At 58.2% G+C, this 25,811-nt stretch overlaps 3 protein-coding genes and 1 long non-coding RNA gene across 5 annotated transcripts; 2 read left to right on the plus strand and 2 right to left on the minus strand.

Moving 5' to 3' along the window:
* The first annotated feature begins 694 nt into the window (after positions 1–694).
* CCDC86 (coiled-coil domain containing 86) lies at positions 695–6,095 on the plus strand. The gene is made up of 4 exons (XM_032358797.1): positions 695–1,523; positions 3,355–3,484; positions 5,044–5,118; positions 5,280–6,095. Exons 1-4 carry the CDS (start codon positions 772–774, stop codon positions 5,397–5,399), a joined length of 1,077 nt encoding a protein of 358 aa, XP_032214688.1. The 5' UTR covers positions 695–771; the 3' UTR covers positions 5,400–6,095.
* On the minus strand, positions 5,950–10,823 carry PTGDR2 (prostaglandin D2 receptor 2). Its single transcript, XM_032358796.1, has 2 exons — positions 10,657–10,823; positions 5,950–8,553 (listed from the first exon to the last, which is right to left on the minus strand). Exon 2 carries the CDS (start codon positions 8,543–8,545, stop codon positions 7,346–7,348), a length of 1,200 nt encoding a protein of 399 aa, XP_032214687.1. The 5' UTR covers positions 8,546–8,553; positions 10,657–10,823; the 3' UTR covers positions 5,950–7,345.
* Positions 10,824–11,642: 819 nt separating this feature from the next.
* Positions 11,643–18,329, minus strand: LOC116600034. 2 transcript variants are annotated; one of them, XR_004289474.1, is made up of 5 exons: positions 18,078–18,329; positions 17,500–17,674; positions 17,134–17,297; positions 14,545–14,866; positions 11,643–13,285 (listed from the first exon to the last, which is right to left on the minus strand). It is a non-coding gene; the product is annotated as an uncharacterized LOC116600034 (long non-coding RNA). The 2 variants fall into 2 exon arrangements; XR_004289473.1 differs by having other exon boundaries at positions 17,984–18,329.
* Positions 15,393–24,629, plus strand: ZP1 (zona pellucida glycoprotein 1). Its single transcript, XM_032360018.1, has 12 exons — positions 15,393–17,368; positions 18,508–18,629; positions 18,839–19,154; positions 19,291–19,434; positions 20,223–20,410; positions 20,481–20,578; positions 21,986–22,113; positions 22,196–22,385; positions 22,470–22,614; positions 23,852–23,933; positions 24,086–24,205; positions 24,463–24,629. Exons 1-12 carry the CDS (start codon positions 17,176–17,178, stop codon positions 24,615–24,617), a joined length of 1,881 nt encoding a protein of 626 aa, XP_032215909.1. The 5' UTR covers positions 15,393–17,175; the 3' UTR covers positions 24,618–24,629.
* Positions 24,630–25,811: the final 1,182 nt, after the last annotated feature.

Below are 25,811 nucleotides of genomic sequence, written 5' to 3' on the forward strand. Positions count from 1 at the left end.
GTCTCACGCAGAGGGGAAAAGGCTGGCTGGCTCACACGCTGGGGCAGGGAGCTCTGTCTTGGTTGAAAAGAAGGTCAGTGATGATTTGATCGCTCTTTCCAGAACTGGGGCTGAATGGTCCAGGACACAAATATAGTGCATCTTACCAAAGAGTAAGCACTTCAGCTTCAGGCATGAATGGTGTAAATGTTGAAAAGAGAGAGCTGTAGATTTGATATTTAAGCGCAGGATGGGAGAAGGGAAGGAAGGGGTTACATTTATCATATAACTCAAGCCTTAAGAGATTTCCCGCTTCCAGGATCCGCCAGGTAGCATGAACTCTGGCAGTTAAGAGGACTCTGAGAGAATCACGTTGGACACACTAAGCTTGTGCAGAATTACCCGGATCACCAATGAGAAAACCGAGGTCCAAAGAAAGTTTCCATGGACCTTTTTCCAATCTCTTCTCTCCCTGAAGTGGGTCCTCCACCCCCTTCCTTTCTCTATTTGCGCACTCTTTCCACCACGGAGAATGAGTTTGCACGAAAGAAAAACGCAGACCTCAAGCTAGATCTCCCCAGCGAGTAAATGCGCCGCAGCGCTTTGCGCACGCGCTTTGTAAGCCCAGCCGACTCGGGCCCCGCCTCTCTGCCCATCACCAACATGGTCTCCCCGGCAACGGCCCCTCCTCCCTCACGCAGGGCGGCTCCTGACGTCATAGGACCGCGCCGGTCGTCCCTGACAAGGTGGAGGCTGCACGTGGGCTGAGATTGGAAACTTTCAGGACCCGCCATGGATACGCCGCTCAGGCGCAGCCGGAGGCTGGAAGGCCTAAACCCTGAATCCCCCGAGACCCCCAGCTCAGTTTTGCGGGCGAGACAGGCCCTTGTGGAGTTCAAGTTGGACCCGAAGGAGACGGGGGAGCCCGAGTCTCCGTGTGCTCAGCAACCCGGCCTGGAGTCCCCCCGACGTCAGCCGGAGACAAGCCCGGGGTCACCTGTTCTACCGCAGGGTGCAGGTTTGGGGGCCCCCCGAAGGGAGCCGGAGCCGGGCCCACCGTCCCTCCAGCGCCAGCAGAACCCAGGCCTGGAGTCGCTCCAAACACTTCCGGAGTCGGGTCCAGAACCCCCCGGATTTCAGCCAAAGCCAAGTGGGGAGTCCACAGAGTTCTCCCAGACCCAGGAAAAACCGGACTCGGAGTTGTCACTGAGTAAGAAGGAGCTGGCCCCGGGGTCTCCCCGACATCATCTGCACCCAGGATCCCCTGAGCCTTACCTGGCTGAGCAAGCGCCGGGTCCGGAGCCCTCGCGGCCACTCCAGGAGCCGACAGCCCAGTCACCCGCCTCCCCCCGGGGTCAGCGCGAGCCGAGCAAGCCACCTCCGGACGGGAAGACGGTGCGAAGCAGCCTCGGGGCGCAGAAGCGGACAAGTTCTTCAGCCCAGACCCCAGCATCCAAGAAGTTGAAGGCGGGGGAGGAGGTTCCTGTAATCCCTATGGGAAAGCCCAAATCGGGGCGGGTGTGGAAGGACCGCTCCAAGAAAAGGTGAAGCTGGGGACAGTTGGGCAGGAGTGTGGTTCTCTGTGGTGTTGGGGCACCAGTGCAACCTGGTGATGGGACCAGGGGTGGAGAGAGCTCACATTTGGGGATGGGAGGGTCTCACACAAACAGGCCGTTATAATCAGGTTGTGGTAAAATGTTCTGGGATCCCAGGGTGGGTGAGACCAGCCCTCAGAGGTTATTTCTGTGATGGTTTCCTCCTCAGAGTACCTGTGTACCTCTCCTAGAGCACCTCAGTTACGTATTCATTCCACAAGCATTCCCTCTGCCTACTTTCCAGTGAGGGAAGCAGAAGCAGGTAAACCAGCCGTAACTTGATAAAAAGCTATGAGGTCTTCACCAGCTGGTATCCATCACAGTTATTTGCCCTTGTGTTAGAAAGTATTATGGAGCACTGAGCGTGTAGAACACTGCTGAGCATCTTGGTAAGGATGGGACAGGGAAAGGGACAAAGGGACCAGCGTGCCTCATGGCCTTGAATCTGCACGCATCTCTATGAAGCAGCTGATGCTGGGATTATCCTCATTTTACATAAGGGGAACTCAAGACTAAGCAGAGAAATCGGGGTTATTAGACAGTAGGACGTCAGGGGTGAAAGCAGAGAGACCAGTAAAGTGGCGGCTGTGGTAGAACTAAAACACATGTGGAAGCCTCAGGTGGTCTTGTGGATAAGGGCCAAAGGGTCATTTAATTGATGTTTGGGGTCTTCAAGGAAGCAGCTTCGGCAGATGGTGAGCAGAGCCCAGAGATAGTGGACACAGCACCTGCAGTGGGCTGGGAAAGCCCGGCTGCGGCCCTCTCTTCCGAGCTCAGGCCAGATGCCACCTGCACAGTGCTCCTCGGGTGTGCCATCTCCCTCCTCTGAAGGCTGGGGTTTATAAGCTCCTCCCCTGTGCAGAGCCTTGTGCTAAATGCTTTTCCAGCCTTGTCTCATCCTCCCACCACCCTTTGGAACAGGAGCCATTCTCATTTGTTTAACGTGGGAAGTCACTGAAACTCCGGCTCCTTGCCCAAGGTACCCAAGTAGTAGGAGGCAGACCCCAGCCTTGAAAGCCAGGCCTCTCTGCCCTTAACCTCCCGGTAGAACTGATGCTCTGGCGCTGTGTTGTCCCAATCGCGTCGTCGCCAGCCACAGGTGGCAACTTCAGAGTAAGTTGATTAAAATTTAAAAGCCTAAAAATTCAATTCCTCCCATCACACCAGTCGCATCTCAAGTTGCTCAGCTGCTGGTGTGACTAGGGGCTGCCTTACCGGCCAGTGACTAGTGAGCTTTTCCACCGTCACAGGAAGTTCTGCTTGGCAGCGCTGCTCTTACGAAAATTAGGATGTCCTCCAGTATCCTCTCATGCCCAGTACATTTTCACATACCTCCCCACACTGTTCTGGAATGGAACGGGCCACCCCCAGAGGGAGAGAACCCTAGCATTAGCGCCCAAGCTGAGCTTGCTGGGCAGAAGCAGCAGAACCTTACGGAAAGGCTCCGTGGTCAGGACTCTGGTGACAGACAGGGGTTTCAGTTTTGATGGCTGTTCAGGTAGAAGGTGACCTGGGCAGTTAACCTCTTTGAGCCTTGGTCTGCTCCTCTTTAAAATGGGAGGAACAAGAGCACCCATCGTAGGGACACGTAACTAGGGCTTTAGAAATGGCAGCATGATTAGGGCCCGTCCCTGCAGACCCGGAGGGGTGACTGCCTGGCAAACGGGCAGGGGAGGATGCAATTCTGCCTGGGTTCTGGGGAGGAAGGCCCAGAGCTGAGAGGAAAGTGGGCACGGGCATCCCCCGCGGACGACGCGAGCACCCGTTGCCTCCCATCCAGGTTCTCCCAAATGGTGCAGGACAAGCCCCTGCGCACATCCTGGCAGCGGAAGATGAAGGAACGACAGGAGAGGAAGCTGGCCAAGGACTTCGCCCGGCACCTAGAGGAGGAGAAGGAGAAGCGACGGCAGGTGAGGAAGCAGCCATCCGGGCTGAGGCTGGAGCTCAGGGGGCTGAGCCGGTGACTGCTGGAATGGACCTGGGGCAGCGGGGAGCCTGGCCAGAAGCAGTAGTGCCATCTAGGACCACGAGGTGGGGAAGCACAGTGCGGCTCCCAGTTTAGCCCAGGGCTCCATAAGAGACTCAAGGGTGGGAAGGAGCCCCGCACCAAGTTCCCTGCAGTGGCCCTCACTGCTGATGGAAGCATCTGGCGAGATGGGCTTCAGGGTCGTCAGTCGGGTAGGTGAGCCTTTTCCCTGGTACTGGTGCCGTCATTCCTCAAGAGACAGCCACCACACATCAGCAAAGTGGATACCCCACACCTTCCTCCAGCTGCCTCCCTGCTCCTGATCCGCAGGCCGGAAATGCCCCATTAGAGGTATCCCCCCCAACCCCCCTTCAGTCTCCAGGAAGCCCCAGCAGGCAGCACCCAGAGAACGTAGGGTCCTCCACAACACCCCTTCAGGACGGTGGTTATCAGAGGAATGTCACTTGTCTACTGATCCGAAGGGCATAGGAGGAGTCAGACCTCTCACCCTGAGCCTGGCCAGCAGGGGAAGGGGCTGGACCAGTCAATTCAGTCATCTGTCCTCTGCTTTGAGCCACCCTGTGCAGCTGTGGCCAAGGCCCTGCTGCCTGTGTGGCTGCTGCTGTGTGCCGGGTCCTTATCTTACTTCCTGTGCGGCCCTGACTACCTCTTGGGCAAGACAGACTTCTTGTCACCTCCCCCCGGCAGTACCCCCAGACCGGCCCTTCCCCAGACAGGAGCCCAAATCTCACTTCTCCTTTCTCCTCCCCAGGGGCCCAAGCCAAGCCACCCCTTCTCCCCTGAGTCGTCAAAACCGGGAGAGGCCCCTGACCATGCAGGGACCTTGGAGCCGACACCCACTTGCCCCCACAGCAGTCAGCATAGCCAGAGCCACTGGACTCCCCACGCCTAAGACAGACCCCAGTGAATCCATGTTTGAAGGGTGCCCACCAGGCCAGGTTATCCCCCGAGGCCGGTGTAGGCGTGTGTTTACTTATTCCTCAGGACAGCTCTGTGGAAGCCTCTTCACATTCAAGATGGGGCTTGAGGCCCAGAGAGCTTGTCAGCTTGGCCAAGGTCACTCATTTGGAAGCAGCAGAGTTGGGATTTGAACCAGGGCCAGATAGCCCAGGAGCCTCTTCCCTGTAGTCTCCACTCCCCACCTGGATGAACCTTAGAGACCCTGAGAGGGTGGGACTGAGGGAAAGCGCCAGCCCACCCCTTCCCCCCTGGAAGTTGATGGCGGGGTGGGGGATGGTGTAGGGGCCGTTTCCAGGTGGGGAGACACCTGTGTCTTCCCTCCTCCCACCCACCGTCCTGTCTCGGTCGCAGTCCAGGCCAAGGGCTTATCGCCTCACTGGCCCACACTGCCAGCAACAGTAGCACCGGTGCGAGAGGGTCTTTGCTGTCCTTGGGAACTCAGCCAGTTCTCATTCCTCTGAGGCCTAAGAGACCAGGGCTGCCCCAATTCCGAGCCTCAGATCCCCATCGCCTCTGTTCTAGGAGAAGAAACAGCGCCGGGCTGAGAACCTGAAACGTCGCCTGGAGAATGAGCGGAGGGCAGAGGTTGTCCAAGTGGTGAGTGTGTTGTCTTGCTGGGGGGATCTGAACCATGGCTGGGCTAGGCGCTGTGCTCAAGATGCCTCGGCCCCCCATCCCCACGAGGTGGCCTCCCTGTCCCCATGGCACAGGGCAAAGATGACAACCACACTAATGCCCTCTCCTTACACCACCCCCAGATCCGAAACCCTGCCAAGCTCAAGCGGGCAAAGAAGAAGCAGCTTCGCTCCATTCAGAAGCGGGACACGCTGGCACTGCTGCAGAAGCAGCCACCCCAGGGGCCAGCGGCCAAGATCTGAGTGCGCTGCGGCCAGCTGCTGTGTCGGACTCACATTTGTCGGGCCACGGCCCTCCAGCGCTAGCGCCATGCCACTCTGCCCCAGGGGGTTTCTTCAAGGGCACACAAGCCCGGAGGAACCGGGGGCCTGGCAGAGACTGGAGGAGGGAAGAGGGTCAGCCCCACCCCCACCTCCTTCCTCCCCTCTCCTCCTTCCTCAAGTGCCTTGCAGCCAAGAAGGGTAAATTCTTTGGTTCCTTGGGAGCTGACAACTGGAGGGTGACTCCCTAAAACGTGTATTTCTGTCTCAAAGTCATGGGTCCAACCCAGGCCAGGAGACTGCAGTCAGGAACCAGGTTCCCTCACACCATCCCAAAGGCTCCTTGGGGTGTCTCTGCAGCCCCCTGGCCCAGTCGCCCGGCCAGCTGAACCCGGCTTCCCCGACTTTTCAACACTGAAAGGTTAAGGAGGTTTCAGGAAGTGAGGTCTGCACCTCCCGCCCCTACCCCCCAGCTCCCCTTCACCTGTGCCGGACTCTGCAGGAGACCCACAGATCTGATTCACTCACGCCATCCTGTCTGTAACATTTATTGGACGCCCGCTTTATACAGGCACAAATGTACGTACCGGGGAATACAGACAGAGGCCCCAGCCCCCAAGGAGCTTTCATTCTGATGGAAAAAACATAATAAACAGGGAAACAGTATTGAGTTAAAAAGTGGGAAGTGCCAAGAGTGAAGCAAGTGGAAGGTAGCAGGGAATGTGGGGAGGTGTGAGGATGGACGTTGGTTCGGCCAGCGGCGGATCCGTCCGACCGCTGAGCACCTGCTGTGAGCAAGGCCCGGTGCGGTGATGAACAGTGAGCCGGCCAGCCCAGCCTTCAGGACCCCAGCCACGCGCTTCCGAGCTGGACCGACATTCCACTAACCAAACAGTTATCAGCGACAGTTCTGCCCGTGGGCCCAGGGACAGACTCAAGTGCAGTGGTCTTTGTCCTCTAGCGTGTGGTGGGCAGAGGAGAGTTGGATGTGCTGTATGGAGGTCCGACAGCCCTCGCTGCTACAGATTGGGACAGTCGCCCAGCTTCTGTGTGGTCGGGAGGTGAGCTTTGGAAAGATTTGAGGATTACCAGCATTGCCCAGAGGGCACCCCCGTGAAGTACCAGGGCTGTACAGATGTCAGATTCTTGAGGAAACGTCATACGCTGTGGTCTCAGAGGCTGCTGTGCACAGATAAGACCTTCAGCAGATATGCCCACTGCACTTGGATTAGCCCAGACCAACAGCTATAGCCCTTGCTCTTTCTACCTTAGAAACCCCTCAGCTGGTGCTGGATGGGTGGGGTAGAGACCAGGCCTCTCACAGCCAAGACCTTCAGTACCTCGGGTATGTTGGGGGTGGAGGGAGTGTTGTTTCACTCACTGGATGGTAATCGAACCGCATGATGGTTACTGGTGAGTATGCAGACGCTATACTTGGGTCAAGTGGATTAAGCCCATGTATCGCAGCTGTATCGTGGGTAGACTGCGGGATCAGGCATCCAGCTCAGTGAGCGCTGGCTGGGGACTACATGGAGAGTTAGACCGGACCGGTGCTTCCCAAACTTTTGTTCTCCATTTTCTACTCCAAAACGCATCCCTGGTTTCATGGAAAAATACTTACCTCCCTTTCCCCTCCCACCATCTGGTAAAGTTGCACTCCTGGAAGGGGCATCCCCTGCACCCTAGTTTGAGAAATCTTGTGGATTTAACCCCTCCTTGGTCCGCATGGGGTCCGCTGACCAGCAGCCCTGCCCTGCTTCCTGGGAGTTCGGCGGAAATGCGGGATCTCGGCCGGCGTCCCTCCCGCTGATGGTCGAGAGGGGAACCGAGTCACGGGAGGTGTTGTACAGGCAGCTCCCTGTCCGGCCTGCCCCCACCTGCGGGACGCGCTCGCGCTGGATCGCCAACCCCCACCCCCGCGCCATCCTCTACCCAGATGTGGTGCTCAGCACCCTGTTGAGGGGGCCCCTCTCATCCTGGGAGCGGGAGCTGGCCCTCCGCGTGGACTCTGCGCCGCCGCCCCGCACCCAGGCGAGCAGACGCACGGGCCAGGACACGGGGGGCGCGCGGGCGGCGCGGGGTGCGCGGGAGCTGGAGGCGCGGCGGCGGCGGCTGCTGCCGGGGCCGCCCAGCTCGCTGTCGTCCAGCAGCACGCTCTCCAGCACGCTCCGCAGCGAGCGCCGCAGCTTGTGCAGCACGTCGGGGCAGGTGAGCACGTAGAGCAGCGGGTTGACCACGCTGTTGACGAAGGCCAGGCTGGTGACGAAGGGCAGGCCGCGCCACACGAGCGGCCGCAGCGCGGGGTCGCCGTGCGCGCGCGCCTCCAGCAGGCTGAACACGTGGTAGGGACCCCAGCAGAGCGCGAAGGCCGCCACCACCGCCGCCACCAGGCGCACAAAGCGGCTGGGCCGCCGGCGGCCGCGGTGGCGCAGCTGCACGCTCACGACCGCGTGGCTCGAGGCGATGATGGCCAGCGGCACGACGAAGGCCAGCAGGAACTTGCTGACAGCCAGGGCCGCCTGGCGCGAGTTGCACGTGGCGTCGCGGTCGGGCCCGGGGTTCAGGAGCAGCACGTTGTAGTAGCACATGATGCGGCCGTCCAGCCGCCGGATGGTGTCCCGGAACACGAAGTAGGGCACCGTGTTGAGCACCGCCAGGGCCCAGAGCACCAGGCAAACCCGGTGGGCGGCGGCCACCGTGCGGTGGTTCTGAGCCCATACTGGCCGCACCACCTGCAGGCAGCGGTCCAGGCTGATGGCGCTGAGCAGGAAGCCACTGGCGAACATGTTGAGGAAGAAGATGGAGGAGTGCAGCTTGCAAAAGGTGGTGCCCAGCTCCCATGAGTGGCCCACGGCCAGGAAGTAAGTGAAGAAGGGCAGGGTGGCGGTGGCCAGCAGGTCCGACAGCGCCAGGTGCAGCACCCAGGTGGTGACGACAGTCTGGCGCATGCGGCAGCCCACCACGAAGAGGATAAGTCCGTTCTCCACCAGGCCGAGCAGCGAGGCCAGCCCATGCAGCAGCACGGACGCGTGGTCCATGTAGCGGATGCTCGAGTTGCTGTGGCTTTGGATGCGGCTCATCTGCTCCAGGAGCGGGCAGAGCGGCTTCAGGGTGACGTTGGCGGACATGGTGAGCTCTGCCGTGGAGAGAAGGAGGCGCTGAGGTTGGCTGGGCGGGGACAGCAGGGGACCCTCTGCAGGAGATCTGAACCCTACCGGTGAGTGGGATAGAGGAGCGCGTCCGCCCCCCGCCCAGGGATCAGTGAACTTGAGCAGAGACAGTAAGGTGGGGGAATAGCATCCCAGCTGCACGCCCGCTCACTGCAACCTTGCTCGAGCCATTGAACCTTCCTGAGCCTGTTTTCTCCTCTGTGATGCGGATGTCTGCCCTAACAGGACTCCTAGGGCTGTTATGAGTGTTCAGTGAGTTTACATACATAAGCATTTAGAGCAGAGTCCTGGGGTGTGCAGGAAACACTACATACGTCTTGTTTATAATAATCAGGTGTCCCCTGGGGTCACATGGAGAAAGAGAAAGGAGGCCAGGCCCAGCAGGACTCCCTTTCCCCATCCCCGGAGCACTAGGGCACTAACGAGGTCCCACCTAAAGGGCACCCAGGGTCAGCCGGTCTGGGGAATGGGAGTGGGAGAAGTCTCTGCCTTTAAGGGATGCACCCTCCACACCCACGGGTGCACCCTCCCATCTTGCCTCTGCAGCCTGTCTGGGTGGCCCTCTGCTCCCACAGCAGTGGCAGGTTGGGTGTGTTGACCTTCAACCATGAAGCCGGCCCCTTCTCTGGTAGTTGGAGAGGAAATAAGATAAGAGCAAGGAGAGAGTTGGGCATGAGGAACTACCGGACTGGGGCCCTGGAGGCCCAGTGGGGCTGGAGGAGTGTTCCCCTGCCTAGGGGGCAGCCGAGCCCATCTCCCCGCCCCAGGGGAAATCCTGCCGGCTTGTTTGTTTGCTCAGTGACGCACTCATTGGGCAAATAGTTATTCAAGAACTTCTCAGGTAAGGGCTGGGGAAACCACTCTCTGGCAGATGTGCAGGAACCCCAGATGTGCACACCCCCAGCCTCATAAAAAACCCGAGCCCACCTGATATGAAGCTGGTTGAGATGGGTGAGGGCTGAGGGGGAGGGGTGGGAGGCTACAGGCAGGAGGCAGGGGACAGGGAGCAGGAGTTAGAGACTCAGATTGTCCTGGGGCCCCACAATGTGCCCGAGACCACGATAGGCCCTTTGCATAGGTGCTCTCTTGCTCAGGACTCGAGAAGAAAGGTGCTGGAACTTCACTTCGTCCCATTTGTACGAGGGAGGAGACTGAGGCCCGGGCCACCCACGCAACATGGACGAATGGAGTGGCAGCAGTGCAGCGGTCAGCCTGTTCCCTTTCCCACACCAGGCGGCTATAAGCAAGCGCAGGCGGAGGTGGGGGGGCGGGTGGAGAGGTGGTCTTCAGCGCTCACATTTCCAGGGGAAACACTGTTGACCAGAACGAGAAAACCCAGACTCTTCTCCGGGTACCACGGTTCTTTGTGAGGTGAGGCTCCAGGACCTCAAACTAGACTTTTCCATGCAGCCCAGCCCTTGGAGCTGGGGATCGCAGTTAGGGGAGTGGGGAGCAGTTGGAACCTGTGTTCCCTGAGCAGGCTCATGCTTCCTAAGCTTTAGATCTTGCTGAGCAGTTGCACCCACAGTGACCCAGTGAGACCCCATTTTTCAAGAGGAGGATACCGAGGCTCAGAGCAACGTCTGAGACTCTACCCAACAGACAGATGAGTGCCGTCCCCTCTCTGCAGGGACATTCCCTTCAGTCCAGCAGCCTCTTAGCCAGGTCCCTTGGGGTTGCTCGCAGAGCACAGTCCTGCTACACCCCAATTTGGGCTTTCTGGCTGCAGGGAGCCAGCGCCCAGCCTCCTGGGATTCTCTGAGAGCCCAGCAGCTAGGGTCCTACTCTGGTGGGGGTCAGGGGCAGAGAATGCAAGCTTTTGGGGTCAGTTGTCCTAAGACACCCCACCCCAGACTGCCTGTGAGTATGGAGAGAAGCTTCTGTGGTTTACCACCGCGCCTGACTTCTAGCGCCTTCCCTTCTGCGAGCAGCTCTTCCCCTCCAGTCTTTGGTAAACCCATCCCTCTGCCTAGTTGTTAGGGGCATCTCCCCTGGCAAATCTGCGCCTTCCTTTGTGGGTGCAGAGAGGGCACTGATGCTGCCCAGCCCCTGGGCTACTACTCCCTTACCTGGGCACAGGAGGAGCACAGGATTCCGGCCCTGGAGACAGTCAGCTCCCGGTGGCAGCCTGCCCAGGAGGCAATGAAGCACCGCACAGGGCAGGCAGAGGAAGGGGAGTGAGGTTGAGGGAGGAAATGGCTATCCTCCGCCCCAGTGTGTGTGTGTGTGTGTGTGTGTGTGTGTGTGTGTGCGCGCATGCATGTTTAGGGGTGGGGTTGGGGGAGGCGGGGACAGCGGAGGGTGAGTTGTCCCACCGGGATTCCAGTAACATTGGTCTCCATCAATGAGAAAGGGACAAAACTGCTGGCAGCCCCTACCCGCCCCCTTCCTGTAAGCCCCAGAGATTTTGCAAGAGCCTCGGGTCCCTGCAAGGGGGTGGGGGAATGGGAGCATGCCTCCGGGGCTGTGTTTGATGGCGACCGCTGTGTAGGAGAAGTCCATGAAAGGGAGGACATCTCGTGCATGGGTCCACAGCCCTGGGCTGCCCTCTCCTGACCCCATAATCCTGAGGCAGGCAGGGCGCCGCAGCGGGAAGAGCAGAGCCCTGGCTGCCCGCGCAGCCCCTCCCCTGGGGTCTGACCATCTGCTAACGCAGCCACTGTGTCTGTCCCAAAGGCTTGGCAGCACGGTGCCTTCATTCACAGAGTGCCAGGTACACAGTAGGTGCTCACAGAAATTAGTCCTTTTCTCCTCCAGGGCAGGAGCCAAGGGGGAGACCCCACAGGGCAAGGGCAATACAGCTTTTATTTAAAATAGGTGCAGAGGGGCGCCTGGCTGACTCAGTGGGTTAAGCCTCTCTCTTCAGCTCAGGTCGTGATCCCAGGGTGCTGGGATAGAGCCCTGCATCCCGGGCTCTCTGCTCAGCAGGGAGCCTGCTTTCCCCTCTTTCTCTCTGCCTGCCTCTCTGCCTACTTGTGATCTGTGTCTGTCAAATAAATAAATAAACAAAATCTTTAAAAAAATAAAATAAAATGGACGCAGAGCCTTACGGTGAGTGGATGAAACTGAATTTGCATTTAATGGCTCCCCAAGTCTTTGCTGACCAAGCCTCCCAGGGTCAGGGAGCATTCCTCCAAACTCAGCGTCACAGCACCTAGGAAGGGCTCAGTAGAACATGTTAACAAACTCCCATATCGAGGCAAGTCCTCCCGCTCCCATGGGATTGACTCTTCTGCTTGGACACAGGCTCCATCACAGGGTCTGGCATGGCACATAATAAACTTGCAAGAAGCCTGCAATCCCAAGTGAAGAATGCCTAAAATACTGCGACCTTGGGATGGAGATGGTATTTTTCACTGCAGCCCAAGATGGCAGATCAGTAAGCAGCTTGATTAGCCAAAATGTTAGTGCTGGCGGTCACGGAGCGCCTGGTCTTCCAAAGACAAGTGCCTGCAGCCCTCCCTAGAAAACAGGCAGATGTTGCCATTCTGCTTTGGGGGAAGTCCTCCCATCCCTACCCACCCCTAGCCCCAACCTGATGGCCCATGGACATCCTCCAAGGACATGCAGGCTCGGTTGTGGGAGGGGTGAGCTCAGGGACTCTGCAGCTGGACTGCATTTTGATCAGGCACTGCCGTTCCCAAGCTTTGTGACCTCGGGCAAGTAATTTCACAGCAGGAAAGGAGGGTTTTTTAATAAGGACTTCTTCTGCACAAACCCCTGCCTCAAAGTGCAAGGTTTGGTGCATAGACTGCTCTTGGGGCGAAGAAGGAACCCCCCTTCCCTCCTGTGGACACATCTTGGCAGGGGAGTATCAGGCTTGAGCCCTCCAGCCCTCAGGACCTCAGCCCTCCCTTGCCTCCTCCAGCAGGTACCCTTGTGCAGTGAACATCCTGCACAACCTCTCATGGGGGCCCTGCTAAGGGGCTTATTCCCTGAAACCCTCATTCTTCAGACCTTTCCCCCAACCCCTGTTTCCCATCCTGTAATCACTGTAGATGCCCCCCCAACCCTTCCTGAGGATAATTTATGAAATTTGCTAAAACAAAAATGTAGTCCCAATGGGCAGGGCCCTGAGACATTTTCTAAAGAAGAAGGCAGTGATGTCTATTCTTGAGGGGGCCCCCCAACTGTACTCTCACAGTGGAGGCAAACCTCTCTGCACATATTCCCCAGTGCCACAGTCCCTAGGCCCTCAGGCATAGGATGCTGGGACAGAGAGACAAGAGTGTCAGGAAACAGGAGCCCATGTTGCCCATCAGAGAGAGCCTTGGGGGTACACGGGAGCAGAAGGAGCCTTGGGTGGAGGCTTGCTGGCTGGAAACAGAGGACAGGAGTTTCCAGTGGCCAGGGGTCAAGAGCTCAGGCCAAGTTTAGAAATCAGAGAACCCTTAGGGGAGCCCTCCATGGTGTCAGGCTGGTGTCGCCAGGAGGACACCAAGACTGCCGATGGGCCTTCACAGAGGGGAAAGTCGGGGGGAGGGTGACCGGGGCCTTTGGGAAGGGCCTAAATGCATACAGACCAGTGACTCTCCACCAAGTGCACATCGGGACCTCGCAGGGGGGCTGGCCGAACCCAGGCTGCTGGGTCTCTTTCCCAGCCAGTCAAGGGTGCAGCCTGGGCATCTGCATTTCCATCAGGTTCCCCCGCAGATCCCCCTGCTGCTGGTTCTGGGGTACACAGAGAACGCTGACCTGCTGGAAAAGAGAGTTGGGGTGCTTGGGCCTGGGGTGCTCGGAGCAGGGAGAAGCAGCTCTCCCTGGGAGAGCACACTTAGCTGCGGGGCTTCCCCGAATGCCTCCCCTCCCCGCTATGGAAGTCCAAGGAGATGGTAAGCCCAGCCCTCTGCTCAGAGTCGGCCACAGGCCACCAAGTGACAAGGCAAAAACCAGCTGCATCTTATTTAGTTATTTTTAGTGTGCTGCATTTCCATGTCAACCTCTTCCTGACTCCAGACCCTACATTTGCCTTTGCCACGCGCGTATCTGCCAAAATCCGTATTCTGGAAGCAAGTGAAGACCCTCCTGAGAGAGGTGAAGCCCACAATCCCCAGGAAAGAAAAGTCTACCCCCAGCTCCAGAGTCTAAGTAGGCTTATCCCTTGTGACTGTCCGCAGTGATGCTGATGCGGACCTCCGTGGGGCAATGCCTTGCCAGACAGAACGGGAGCCAAGGGAAGGGCGAGGCTTCATCACAGGGTGGTACTCGGTGTCAACCTCAGCTACCCTGGGCAGGAGACAAATTGGAGCCTAACAGACCGCCGCTGGGTCTCCATGGGCCTTGGGAGCTGTACTCGGATCCAACATATGGCCCACAAGCCTGCACCTTGCCCCTCATCCCCAGCTTCCCCATCCTCTCCACCTACCCCAGTGCCTTTGCATGGCTGCTGGCTGGAAGACCCTTTTCCCATCACCTGCCTATTCTGCAGGTCCTCTTTCCCAGACCGGAGTGTCTCGGGCTACCAAGAGGATGCCTAGGACATCAGCTGTGTTCAACCAACGGTCCAGGGAATGGGCCCCAAGGGAATGTGTCCCCCAGTTCTCCCTCTGCTCTTGCCTTAGGAAGTAGGTTTCCATTTTCCTTTCTGACATTTTTACAGAAGTTAATCAAAGAGGAAGTGAGACGCATGGCAGGAAACAGGGCGGACCTGCCCTACAGTCCTCCAACTCCCCGACTCGCGAGGCCCTGGCAAAGCCCCCAAGCAGCAGAGAGGCAATGGGACAGAACCTGGTCTTTCCAGCCTGGAGAGGCCCCGTGCTGCTGTGGCACCCTCCTTCTGTCCCTGGCTCTCCAGAGCAGGCGAGACAGGGCGGAAAGCTCACGTAGTGAGCCCCTCAGGCTCACGCCACCCCAACTAGGTTGCTCTTGCTCTTAATTCCATTCTATAGATTACGGAATTGAAGCCCCCATTTTAATAAGATAAAAATGAAATAGAAAAGGTAAGAGACAGACCAAACCTGTTTAGAAAGAGGCCACGTGGGAAGCCAAGACCTGCAAGTCAGTTTGCTCTGATCTGACCCTCTTTCCTCAGCCGTGGAAACAACCATGGATTCTTTTGCTCTTGTGTCCACACCAGGCAGGCTCTGCCCTCCCTACTGTCCGTGGGTCCTCGTATTTCCTCTTTGCAGCAAGCCTACAGGTTAGGTGCTGTTACTGGCCCCATTACACAGATGAGAAAATGGAGTCAGCGAGCAGTTAAGTGATTTTTCTAAGGTCTCTGGTGGTGGAGCGGAGGGAGCTGGCACCCTTTCCAGGCTGGTGAGCTCTGGCACCTGTGGGCTTTTGCAAGAATTGGACTCATAACCCAGGGTTCAGGGCTCCGCCTCCCCAGGACAGTATAGCACAACTTGTCTCGAAGGCATCCTTCTGCCCTTAACCGCAAGGAGGTTCCCTTGCTCTTTTCATCTTTCTAGGGCCTTGGGAGACACCCCGCCCTCTATCTAATCCCCCCCACACCATCTCCAGTCCCCACCGGCTTTACAGAGCGGGGGCGGGGGTTGGGGGGTCCCTGGGTTCTCGAGCAAGACGGGAGAATAGAACCCAGGCTCTCGGCTCCTCTGGCTGGGGCTCTCTCCGCCACCTGAGCCATCCTCCCTTCCCCTCAGGACAAGCGCTCTGCTACAGCAGGAAGCAAGCAGTGTGGAGGGAATGACAGGGGAAGGGAATGGCCACCCCCAGGGTGAGGACCAGGAGGGTCGCCTACAGGAGTCTCCAAGAGTCTCCCCATCAAGGACTTCCTGTGTCGAAAGACAGACAGCAGAGCGCACCTCACCCAGATTTTCAAATTTATATCCGCAGTCATGGGACCCACCAGGGAGAGGAGCCTCCGGCTAGAATGCCCTGAGAAGGTTAAGGCGTCACTTCTGGGCTCTTCGGGCCTGGGATGGGCTGAATTGTGCCCTCTGCTCGTATGTGGAAGCCTGATCCCCCGGAGCCTTAGAATGTGGTCATATCTGGAGGTGGGGCTTTCAGGGATGATAAGGTTACGTGGGCATGTGAGGACGGGCTCTAATCCAAGCTGATAGGTGTCCTTACGAGGAGAGAAAACGTGGACCCACAGAGCCATGAGGAATGTGTGCGCACAGAGGAGAGACCGCGTGAGGACACAAGGAGAAGGTGGCCATCTCAAGCCAAGGAGAGTGGCGGCAGAAGAGACGAGGCCCGCTGACACCTTGACCTTGGACTTCCAGCCTCCAGAGCTGTGTGAGAATGTCTGTTGGCGAAGGCACCTGTGCGGCTCTGCTATTTAGTCCTTGAAAATTAATACACCTGCCCCTAGGGCATCACCTGAATCAAATCGGGAAGAAGCGCCAGATGAACCCGCATGAGGGCCATTCTGTCAAGTAACTGACCCCTACTCCTCCAGACATCAAGGGTATGAGGGACAAAGCTGGACAGACGGTCCCAGGCTGGAGGAACTTAAGAAGCCTGATCCTGGTCTCACGCTAGATCCTGGTCTAGGGAAAAAACACTTTCCTCCTTTGCTCTAAAAGTCTTGATTAGGACCATTGGTAAATTGAATAAGGTTTGTAAATTGGGCATTTGTGTGACACCAGTGTTGACTTCCTGGTTTTGAGCATCTTACTCGTATTTCAGAAAGAACACACTGCAGTATTCAGCCGTAAAAGGAGAACCATCTGCAAACAGCTCTCAAATGTTACGGAAGAAAGTGTGGAGGTGGGTGTCTGTGTACAGACCAGGAGTGAAAAAGAGAAAATATGTGTAAAAAGACACTGTCAAGAAACAAAACTCAACTGAGTGAATTTTATTCAGTCTCCTGGCTTTGTGCAACCGTCCATCAGGCAGCCTCTGGTCTAGCAGATATCGGAACTCTCCAGAATGATCTTTCTAGGCAGTCTAGCAGATAGGAACTCTATCTAGCCTCCAGTTTAGCAGATAGGAACTCTCCAGAAAGACCTTTATAGGCAGAAGGGAGCGGGAACAAGGAACTTACACTGGCAAAAATGGGGGTTGGTTCGTTGCAGGGGTATGTGGGCCAGAGTACTAGCTAGGGCTCATCAGGCCATTCCTTTTTTTGGCTGGTTTAAGATTCCATTTCTGGGAGAGCCAAAACTGTAATTAAGTCTTAGTTTGTTGACGTGAGGCTTAGCCTAAGTGACTCTAGCTGGGAGTCTGCTGTCTTGTTTTAACAGCCGTGAGTATCTGAGGGATCTGGCTGAAGAGTATATGGGAATTTTTTCAGTAAGTCTGAAACTATGTCAAAAGAAAAAGTTTAAAGGCTTTTCCATTGTCCTTTAGGAAAGACCCACCTCACCAGCCCTTCCCCCTCCAGGGACCCCAGTCAGCCTGAAATCCACTGTTTGCCACCCTACGCCCTTACTGAGGCGGCCTCAAGCCCCAGCTGTAAGGCAGGACGTGGGGGCGAGTGGCAGCTTCCTGACTGGGAGGTGCCTTCCCTGGCCTTCAGGGTGGGAATTTCACCAGAGCCCCTGGGAGCAAGCCTGGCAGAGCTTCTCCAGGTGGGCGCCCTTTGCCCCTGGAAGTTCCCACTTGCCTTCCTCCGCCATATAAGTCCTGGGCCTCACCTGGGGCTGAGGGTGGGGTGGGCTGTTGCCCTGGTGTGTCCGATGGCAGGGATCTCGGCCAGGCTCCGGGACGGTTGCGTGGCGCTGCTGCTGGTGGCTGCTCTGGGGCTGACGCAGCGGCCACACACCGAACCTGGTCCCTCAGGCCTGTGGCACGGCTATGACTGTGGGGTCAAGGGCATGCAGCTATGGGCCTTCCCGGGGCCAGGCCAGACAATCCGCTTCAAGGTGGTAGGTGAGTGTGGCTAAGCCGGGGTCCGCACTTTCCACGGAATGCATGACCAGGGGAGGGTTGGAGGTGGCTAGGGCCTTTCCCCTGCACCAGGAACAGGACAAGGAGAGGCCTCTGGGCCCCCACTCCCTCACCATGAAGGGGAGCTGCCAGCCTCAGTTTCCCTGGTCTCCCAGGTACGTGTGCGCCGGCTTTCTTGCTGAGATGCGGGTTTTGCTTCAGCCCAGGCTCTGCATCTGGGACCCCAGCCGACACCCAGGCTGCTGGCCCCCAGGCTGTTCTGAGGGGCAGGGCCCCCGTGGGCCTGACCTGGTGTGGAGAAAAGGGAGTTTCAAAGGACGTGAATCTGCACCTTCTAAGCTCTGTGTTCTTCAGCAACTCCCCTGACCTCTCTTAACCCCTGTTTCCTTAACCGTAAGATGGGGAAGGTGACCCCAACCTTGCCCTGGGCAAGGTATGAACTAAACAGGAGTTCAGGAGCCTGCTGGCACCCAGAGAGCGCCCTGGTGCTCTGGGCTGACATGGGGGGCTGCGTACCTAGCGTGTGTTCCCCGATGCCTGCCCCAGCCCGGCTACAACAGCCCAAGTTCCCGTCATTCGGACCTTCCTCGTGCACACCTGGGAAAGCTCCTCTCGGCGTCTGAGCAGCCTCTTGCACTGAATGTGGAGAGCCGAGTTTACAAGAAACCTCAGGGCCTGAGACCCTGCTAACCTGTCCTCACCGGTGTCTTCCTTCCTGCTTGCTGTTGTGTGCTGTCAGGCAGGAAGCGTGGCTGGAAAGATCGGACCCGCTAAAGCTATTCCTTTACAGTCAGTCGCCGGTAGCAAAGCTTAGCCTGAAGCCGGGGTCTCCTGCGCCCAAGTGTGATTTTCTCAGCAGATGCTAACAGCCTCTGGCTTCATCTTTAAACACGTTAAGATTTTATTTATCTGACCTAGAGAGAGTATGTACAAGCAGGGGGAGTGCCAGAGGGAGAGGGAGGCGCCGGCTCCCAGCTGGGAGCCCGATGCGGGGCTCCATCGCAGGACCCTGGGATCAGGACCTGAGCCGAAGGCAGCCGCTGAACCGACTGAGCCACCAGGCGCCCTGCACCCTTAAACATTTCCGATGCTTCCTTCCGTCTTTCTCCCCTTTGCCCCAGATGAATTTGGGAACCAATTTGAGGTAAACAACTGCTCTGCCTGCTACCACTGGGTCACCACCAAGCCCCCGGGACACGCGGTCTTCTCAGCTGGTTACAAAGGCTGCCACGTGCTGGAGAAGGTAGGGACTGCCCAGGGGAGCCTCGCACAGCCTCAGGCTGGAGAGGGAGCTCAGGATCCGTCCTGCCTTTGGGTAGGTGGGGGGTAGGGAGGGACACTAAGTCCCGGGACCAGCCCACAAATCCCCTCCCTGCCTGACCCCCCCGCCCCGCCCCTGCCTGGGATGCTGGGAGGCCTCCCCTCGCCGCTCCCCTATCTCCTCACCTGCAGGACGGGCGCTCCCACCTGAAGGTGATCATCGAAGCCGTGCTGCCCAACGGTCAAGTTGAGGCAACAGGAGATGTCACTCTGATTTGTCCTAAACCTGCCCACACCTGGACTCCGGACCCACACCTGGCACCACGCACAGGCTTCTCCCGCCCCACCCCCCAGGCCTGGTCCCTCCGCCCCAACCCAGAGCACAGCTTCGTCCATGCGACCCCTGCCTTGCCGTCCCTCGGACCTGGACCCACCTCCCATGCCACCCAGGCCCCACCCCAGGGGGGCACCCTGAGACCCTGGGGGGTTGACGAGCCATCATACCCAGGTATGTAGGACTTCTGTATCTGGGCAGCCTAATCACCCTTGACTGGGCGCAGGAAGCCAAGTCCCTCCATTGCCCTGGAAGTCAGCTGCCCGGTGCGGCCTTTTCTCCTGTCCTCACGGCTCTGTTACACCCCCAGGTGCACCTCTGACTCCAGAGCTGTGCCAGGTGCCCTCGGGGGCCATCCCCTGTGGAGTGGGAAGAAACTCGAAGGAAGCCTGCCAGCAGGCTGGCTGCTGCTATGACAACAGCAGAGCGATTCCCTGTTACTATGGCAACACAGGTATAGCTCTCCCACCTGAACCCTGAAGCCTCAGAGGGCTTCCTCTTCCCCCTCCTCCAGCATTGCAGCCTTGCCTACCCTGTTCCTGGGACAGCCTGAGCCCCAGAGTGGCGGCAGAAGGGACCTTTAGGTGGGGTGCCCATACACCCCAGCTTGCTGATAACCATCATCCCAGGGAACTAGCAATAGTTTGGGTTTTCATGTTTTTGTTAAGATTTTTATTTGAAAGAGAGTATGGGGAGGGGGAGGGAGAAGTAGACTCCCCGCTGAGCAGGGAGCCTGACTCCAGGCTGGATCCTAGGTCCCGGAGATCATGACCTGAGTCGAAGGCGTTTAAGTGACTGAGCCCCCAGGCGCCCTGTCGTAGCTCTCTTTACTTGCACCCCTACCTTTCTATCTAGAGCATCCCAGTTTATTTTCTGAAGTTTTTGTGTTTTTTTTTTTATGGTCGTCTCTACACCCACTGTGGGATTCGAACTCACAACCCCAAGAACAAGAGTCCCATGTTCTTCCGACTGAGCCAGCCCAGTGTCCCTGGAACAGCCCAATTTAGAGAGAAATTCAGTGGCGCTCATACTTCTGTAGTTTCTTTTGTTGTCATGCGGAAGAAGGTCTGGGTCTGTCCGGGGGTTCCTCGAGCCAACACTGGCACAGAGTATGAGCACCCAGGTCTCCCGAGTCCCAGGGCAACATTTAAATACTGTCCCCCAGCCCATTCCCCATGTCCACGCTGCACGGGCACTAACCTGTGGGACCTGACTGGCCTCTCTGACCCACCTTTGTCCCAGCAACTGTCCAGTGCTTCAGAAATGGCCACTTTGTCCTGGTGGTGTCCCAAGAAACTGCCTTGGCGCACGGGATCACGCTGGCCAACCTCCACATGGCCTATGCCCCCACCGGCTGCTCGCCCACCCAGGAGACTGGGTCCTTCGTGGTCTTCCGCTTCCCCCTCTCCCACTGTGGGACCACAGCCCAGGTAGGAGCGGGGTCAGGGTGGGTGCCCAGGACCGCCCCTTCGAGGGCTCACCCAGTTGTCGCCCCCACAGGTGGCTGGCAACCAGCTCGTCTATGAGAATCAGCTGGTGTCTGACATCGAGGCTCGGACGGGGCCACAGGGCTCCATCACGAGGGACAGCACCTTCCGGTGAGAGGGAGCCTTTCGGGAATAGGCTGGGCTGTGGGCTTGGGTGTGAAGGGAGCACAGGGGAGCTTCAAACAGGCTTTGGAGCCATCTGGGTTCACACCCCAACTGTTCCCTGCTGTGTGATGTCTGGAGAGCCTCTGGGCTCTTCTAGGCCTCCCCTACCAGGCTGGGGGTGGGGGGATGGCCCTCTGATAGGAGCACAAAGTGGGGTCTGCCTACACTGGACAGTGCATGAGCAGGCAGGGGTCCCCAGGAACACTGGCCTTTATCCTGCCAAGAGCTGAACTCAGAAACTAAGCAGCAAGCACCCCCATCGAGGTTCCTAGAAACAGTGGGGTCCGTGTGTGTGGGTGTAGCAACCTCTTCCTCTCAGGTCACGGAGCCACAAATGGGGCAGAAGATACCTGGGGGCAGAAGCTGTCTGAGGGTATGATGGGGCAGGAGCCGAGGGAGGACCTCTGGCTGAAAGGGGCCACTAGGACCCGTGGACTCCGGTGGCAGAACCACCCTCGGTGCCCAGGATGCCAGTGGGGGTGCCCCAAGGGCACCCGTGCTTGTCGCACCCATTTTGGAAGTCTAGGGGTCCCAGCCAGGACTCCTCCTGGTCACCCTGTCAGACAGAGCTAATGCATCCGTAAACAAAACTCTGCTTGGCCCCGCGCGGCTGCCCAGAGTCTTTCTCCCCAGCTGCCCTGCCAGGAGGGCTGGGGTGGGCTGCTCGTGTGCGGGTCCCAATGTCTTTTGCTTTAAAATTCTAAGAACCTACAGGCCCGGTTTTGGAGGGATAGGTCCACTGTGCTTTCAACCCTGGGATTTAGGAGCTGGGGGCGCTAGCCAGAATTCAGCAGGGCGCCAGGGATTCTCAGAGAGAGGGAGCCGAGAGGGAAACAACTCGAGCCCGCAGAAGTCGGCGGGTGGCTCCTCAGACAAGGTCTCCAGCTCAGGCCGGGATCCCGATGCCTGTCAGCACCTGGTTTGTGCCAGGCCCCGTCTCCAGCGTGTTTTCCCGGGGAGCACGCCACCCAGGCTGGAATGCTCCTCTCCCAGGTCAAAGGAAAGTCCTTAGGAGCTGGAGGTGAAGATGGCTGGGTAGGATGGGGTCAGCTTCCCTTGCAGAACACGGGGCGCCAGGCGTGGGCCCCCACTAAGAGTGTGTGCTCTTAGGCTAGACCCCAGTCCCAGTGGACCATGACAACCCTGGGGGGCTGTCTGGGACCAGCCTGAGTGGTCCTGGCCAGATGAGGCCAGCAGGGCTCGGGTCCCCCTAGCACGTGCTCAGTGACGTCCAGCTGCGTTGCTGGGCTGCGCCCCGTTGCATCCTCGGAGCTGATGTCTGGTTTGCCCAGCGAGCTGGCCTCCACAACACTGGGTTCTCTCCCCCACGTGCTCTCTCGCACCTGACCTCAGGCTTCACATGCGCTGCATCTTCAACGCCAGTGACTTCCTGCCGCTCCAGGCATCCGTCTTCCCGCCACCCTCTCCAGCCCCTGTGACCCAGTCCGGGCCCCTGCATCTCCAGCTTCGGATCGCCAAGGGTACGTGGTCCCTGGGTCTTCTCTCACTGCCCCGCCCCCCCCCAACCAGCCCACTGAGGCTCATGAGCCCCTCACCCCACAGATGAGACTTTCCGCTCCTTCTACGAGGAAGGGGACTACCCCCTCGTGAGGCTGCTGCGTGAGCCTGTCCCGGTGGAGGTCCGGCTCCTGCACAGGACAGACCCCAGTCTGGTCCTGCTGCTGCACCAGTGCTGGGCCACTCCCGGGGCCAGCCCCTTCCAGCAGCCTCAGTGGCCCATCCTGTCCGACGGGTGAGTAGCAGTAGGGCTCCCAGGAGTGCCCTGCACCTGCCGCCCCTATCCCTCTGCAGCCTCCTCAACTTCTTTCCTTCCCAGGTGTCCTTTTGATGGCGACAGCTACAGGACCCAACTGGTAGCCTTGGACGGGGCAGAGCTTTCCTTCCCATCCCACTACCGGCGCTTCACCGTTGCCACCTTCGCCCTCCTGCACCCTGGCTCCCAGAGGGCCCTCAGGGGATGGGTAAGAAGCACCACATGCCTCTTCATGCCTGCTCCCCATCGGTTCAGTCGAAGCTGGTCCCCCATGCCCTCCAGCGCCCTGCGAGCTAGAGCAGACCGAGGTCCCAGACGGGGCTTCCTGGAGGGTAGTCAGCCCAGAGGCAACCCGCAAAGTGTTCAAGAGGGAGAAGGAAAGTAGACGCGACCACCCCTACCTCTGAACCCGGCCACCATGTTCTAGAGGGCTTTGCTTCTGACTCCAGAAACTGTTCAACATAGATCTGCTTTAAATGTTTAGAACCAACCAGCTTCTCTGGTAGGTAAATGGATAAACTTCGGGTACAGGCTTAAGGGTTTTTTTTAAGATTTTATTTGTGAGAGAGCATGAGAGGAGAGAGGGTCAGCAGGAGAAGCAGACTCCCTGCTGAGCAGGGAGCCGGATGCAGGCTCGATCCTGGGACTCCGGGATCATGACCTGAGCCGAAGGCAGCAGCTTAACTGACTGAGCCACGCTAGCACTCCTATATTTAGGTTTTCCACACAAACGGTCCCTCCAGGCCATGGGCGACCCTATAACTTGTTCTGTGGAACAATACTTGTTTCTCACGTTGCTACACACAGACCTCCGTGTAATAGCTGCTTGTTAGTACACGGATGTGGGCAGACTTCACCGGGGAGCCCTGTTCATTGTGGCTTAATTCTGCCCCTCCACGCACCTCTCCAGGAGCCAAGACCCTCCCCTGCTGGACGAAGGCGCCTCAGTTGGTTGGTTCAACTGGTTCAGCTCCTCCCACTCCTCCTGCTTCTACTCCTTCTAGGAGCTGTCTCTGGCCTTGTTTCCAGAATCGGGGGTACCCTGTCCCCTGCTTTGCGCCCAGTCACTGGGACCTCTGCCCCTGTTGTCTTGTGAAGGGCCCCCTTCTTGGAGGCCAGCATGCCCAGGGGTCCCTGCAGTCAGGCGATCATTGGTGGAGCAGGCAAAGGCAGGGGCTCGGTCATGGGCAGGGTTGCCTGCTGGCAAGGAACTCCCCTACAGACTTGGGTCCTGGGGAATGGAGGAAGGCACACCTGTGGCTCTGAGTCTCCACAGGAGGGGCTGCAGTCTTGGTCTTGGTCCACGTGGCCAGACCTCCCTCTGGCTGGCTGGCTGGCAGCAGTGTGGACTTGGCCTGGGTCCTGGACCCTGGGTGCCTGGCCTGGTGCTTCCCACTGTAGGTCCGAGCCGGCCCCGTGCCCTGACCTTCTGTCTTCCCCCACAGGTTTACTTCTTCTGCAGTGCCTCTGCCTGTTCCCCTTCGGGGCTGGAGACCTGCCCCACTATGTGCAGCTCTGGGCCCTCGAGTAAGTCTGGGCTAGGACACCTGGAGGGGGCCGTGGCAGGGGCCGTGGCGGGGGCTGGCCTTCATTCTTCCGTCTGCAGGCCTGTTCCCGCCTTCTGGGCAACCAGGGGCTGGAGACAAGCGAGGCTAGATGCTATCACTCCCCCCTCACAGGACAGCGACGATCCTCTCCTGCCCACAGCACTGCTGCTGGGCCCCAGAACCTTGTGAGCTCTCCAGGGCCCGTGGGCTTTGAGGATTCTTACAGGCAGGAGCCTGCGCTGGGGCCCACAGGTACCAGCACTGCGGACGGGCCCTCAGGCCCTGGGCCCGTGTATTGCCAGGGGGCGCTCGGCCATTGTGCGGGCAGGAGAGGGTAGAACAGCTTTCAGTGGGGAACGAGGCAAAGAGATGCAGTCCACCTTCTCTGGATGGGCAGCTTCAGCTCTGCCAGGCGTGGTCACAAAGGTCCAGGGGGGTGGAGACCATTTGGGGGGCCTCGCTGAGCCTCGTTCAGCCCCGCAAGCCTTCAAACCCCTTTTCTCTGGCAGGCTCCCCCAGGAACGTCAACCAGAGGCCTCTCCTCTGGGTGGTCCTTCTGCTGGCGGCTGTTGCCCTGGTCCTAGGGGTCGGTGTTTTCGTGGGCCTGCACCAAGCCAAGTGCGGAAGCTCCAGGAAGGCCACAGAGGGCGAAGGGGCTCAATAAACCGTTGTGTCAAGCACACGAGCACGTGTGAGAGCGGTCTGTGGCAACTGGAAGGATTTCTTTCTAGAAGCGTGTTCCTTAGCACCAGTTCTGTCTTTTCAGAACTGGCCTCTTCTGTGGGTAATATGTGCCGCAAGTGGGGTAGGGTCTGGGGTCTCCCAAGGCTGAATTTGGGAGACTTCGTCTCTCAGCAAGGAGAACTGGCATTCCAGACAGAAAACTGGACAAGTGAAGGTAGAGCGCGGTAAAACCCTGACTGAGTCAGAGCACCGATGAAGAAAGGGAACCCGGAGGACGGGGCCCTGGTCCTGGGCGTCCTCCAGTCACGATGCTCAGCTCCCCTGTGACTAGGGGAAGCCCAGATCTCCTGGGACCAAAAGGGCTGAGCCCAACTTAAAAGAGCTCTTCATTCTTGCTCTGAGCTCCCAGTGTCCCACCAAAGGATACGGGCTACTGCTCTCAGCCCCAGACCCCCTCGGCCCCTCAGGACTAGGTCCTGCCCCCGTTGGCACAGCAGCCTGTGGGGACCTGATGCTGGCACAGCGGGCACGGTCACCAGATAGGTCGGTGCTGCTGACCTTCCTTTGCCTGTGTGGGACTTGGGGCCTTCACCTTGGACTTGGCAGCAAAGACCTTTCCAGACAGATGTGTAGGTCTAGGATAGGAAGGGGTAGCAGTTGGAAGGGGTGAGGGGTGGGAGTGGGGTTCAGCCTCTGGTGAAGAGAGAGAGAGAATAATCTGGTAGGGGGTCAAAACCTGGCCTTTGACTTTTTCCTGAAGGTCTGTCTTTGGTAGGCTGAGCTACGAGAGGAAGTGGAGGAGCCCAGGTCAGGCCGGTGGCCTTGACATTGGGTAGAGGCTCCTCAGCTAGGGCCTGCTCCAGCTTTTCCGTCTCTAGGATACTGGTCCTCTCCAGCCACTCCCAAGCCAGGCTTCATTACAACCCTGGTTCTCTTATTAGCAGTGTGATGTTGAGTTACTGAACTTGTCTAGGCCTGTTTCCTCCTCCATAAAATGTGGAGAATACCCATCCGCACAGGGATGCTAGATAAACTAGCAGGTAAGAGTCCTTAGAATGGTCCCTAGCATTCAGTAAATGTTGACTATTTCTTAGAATTTTTTTTTCCCCTATGCCAAACTTCATGCTTCCCTAAATTCTTAATTATTTATTTATTTTTAATATGAAGGCCAGTT

The sequence above is a fragment of the Mustela erminea genome, chromosome 9 (genome assembly GCF_009829155.1).
Source record: "Mustela erminea isolate mMusErm1 chromosome 9, mMusErm1.Pri, whole genome shotgun sequence".
NCBI classification, from domain to species: domain Eukaryota; kingdom Metazoa; phylum Chordata; class Mammalia; order Carnivora; family Mustelidae; genus Mustela; species Mustela erminea.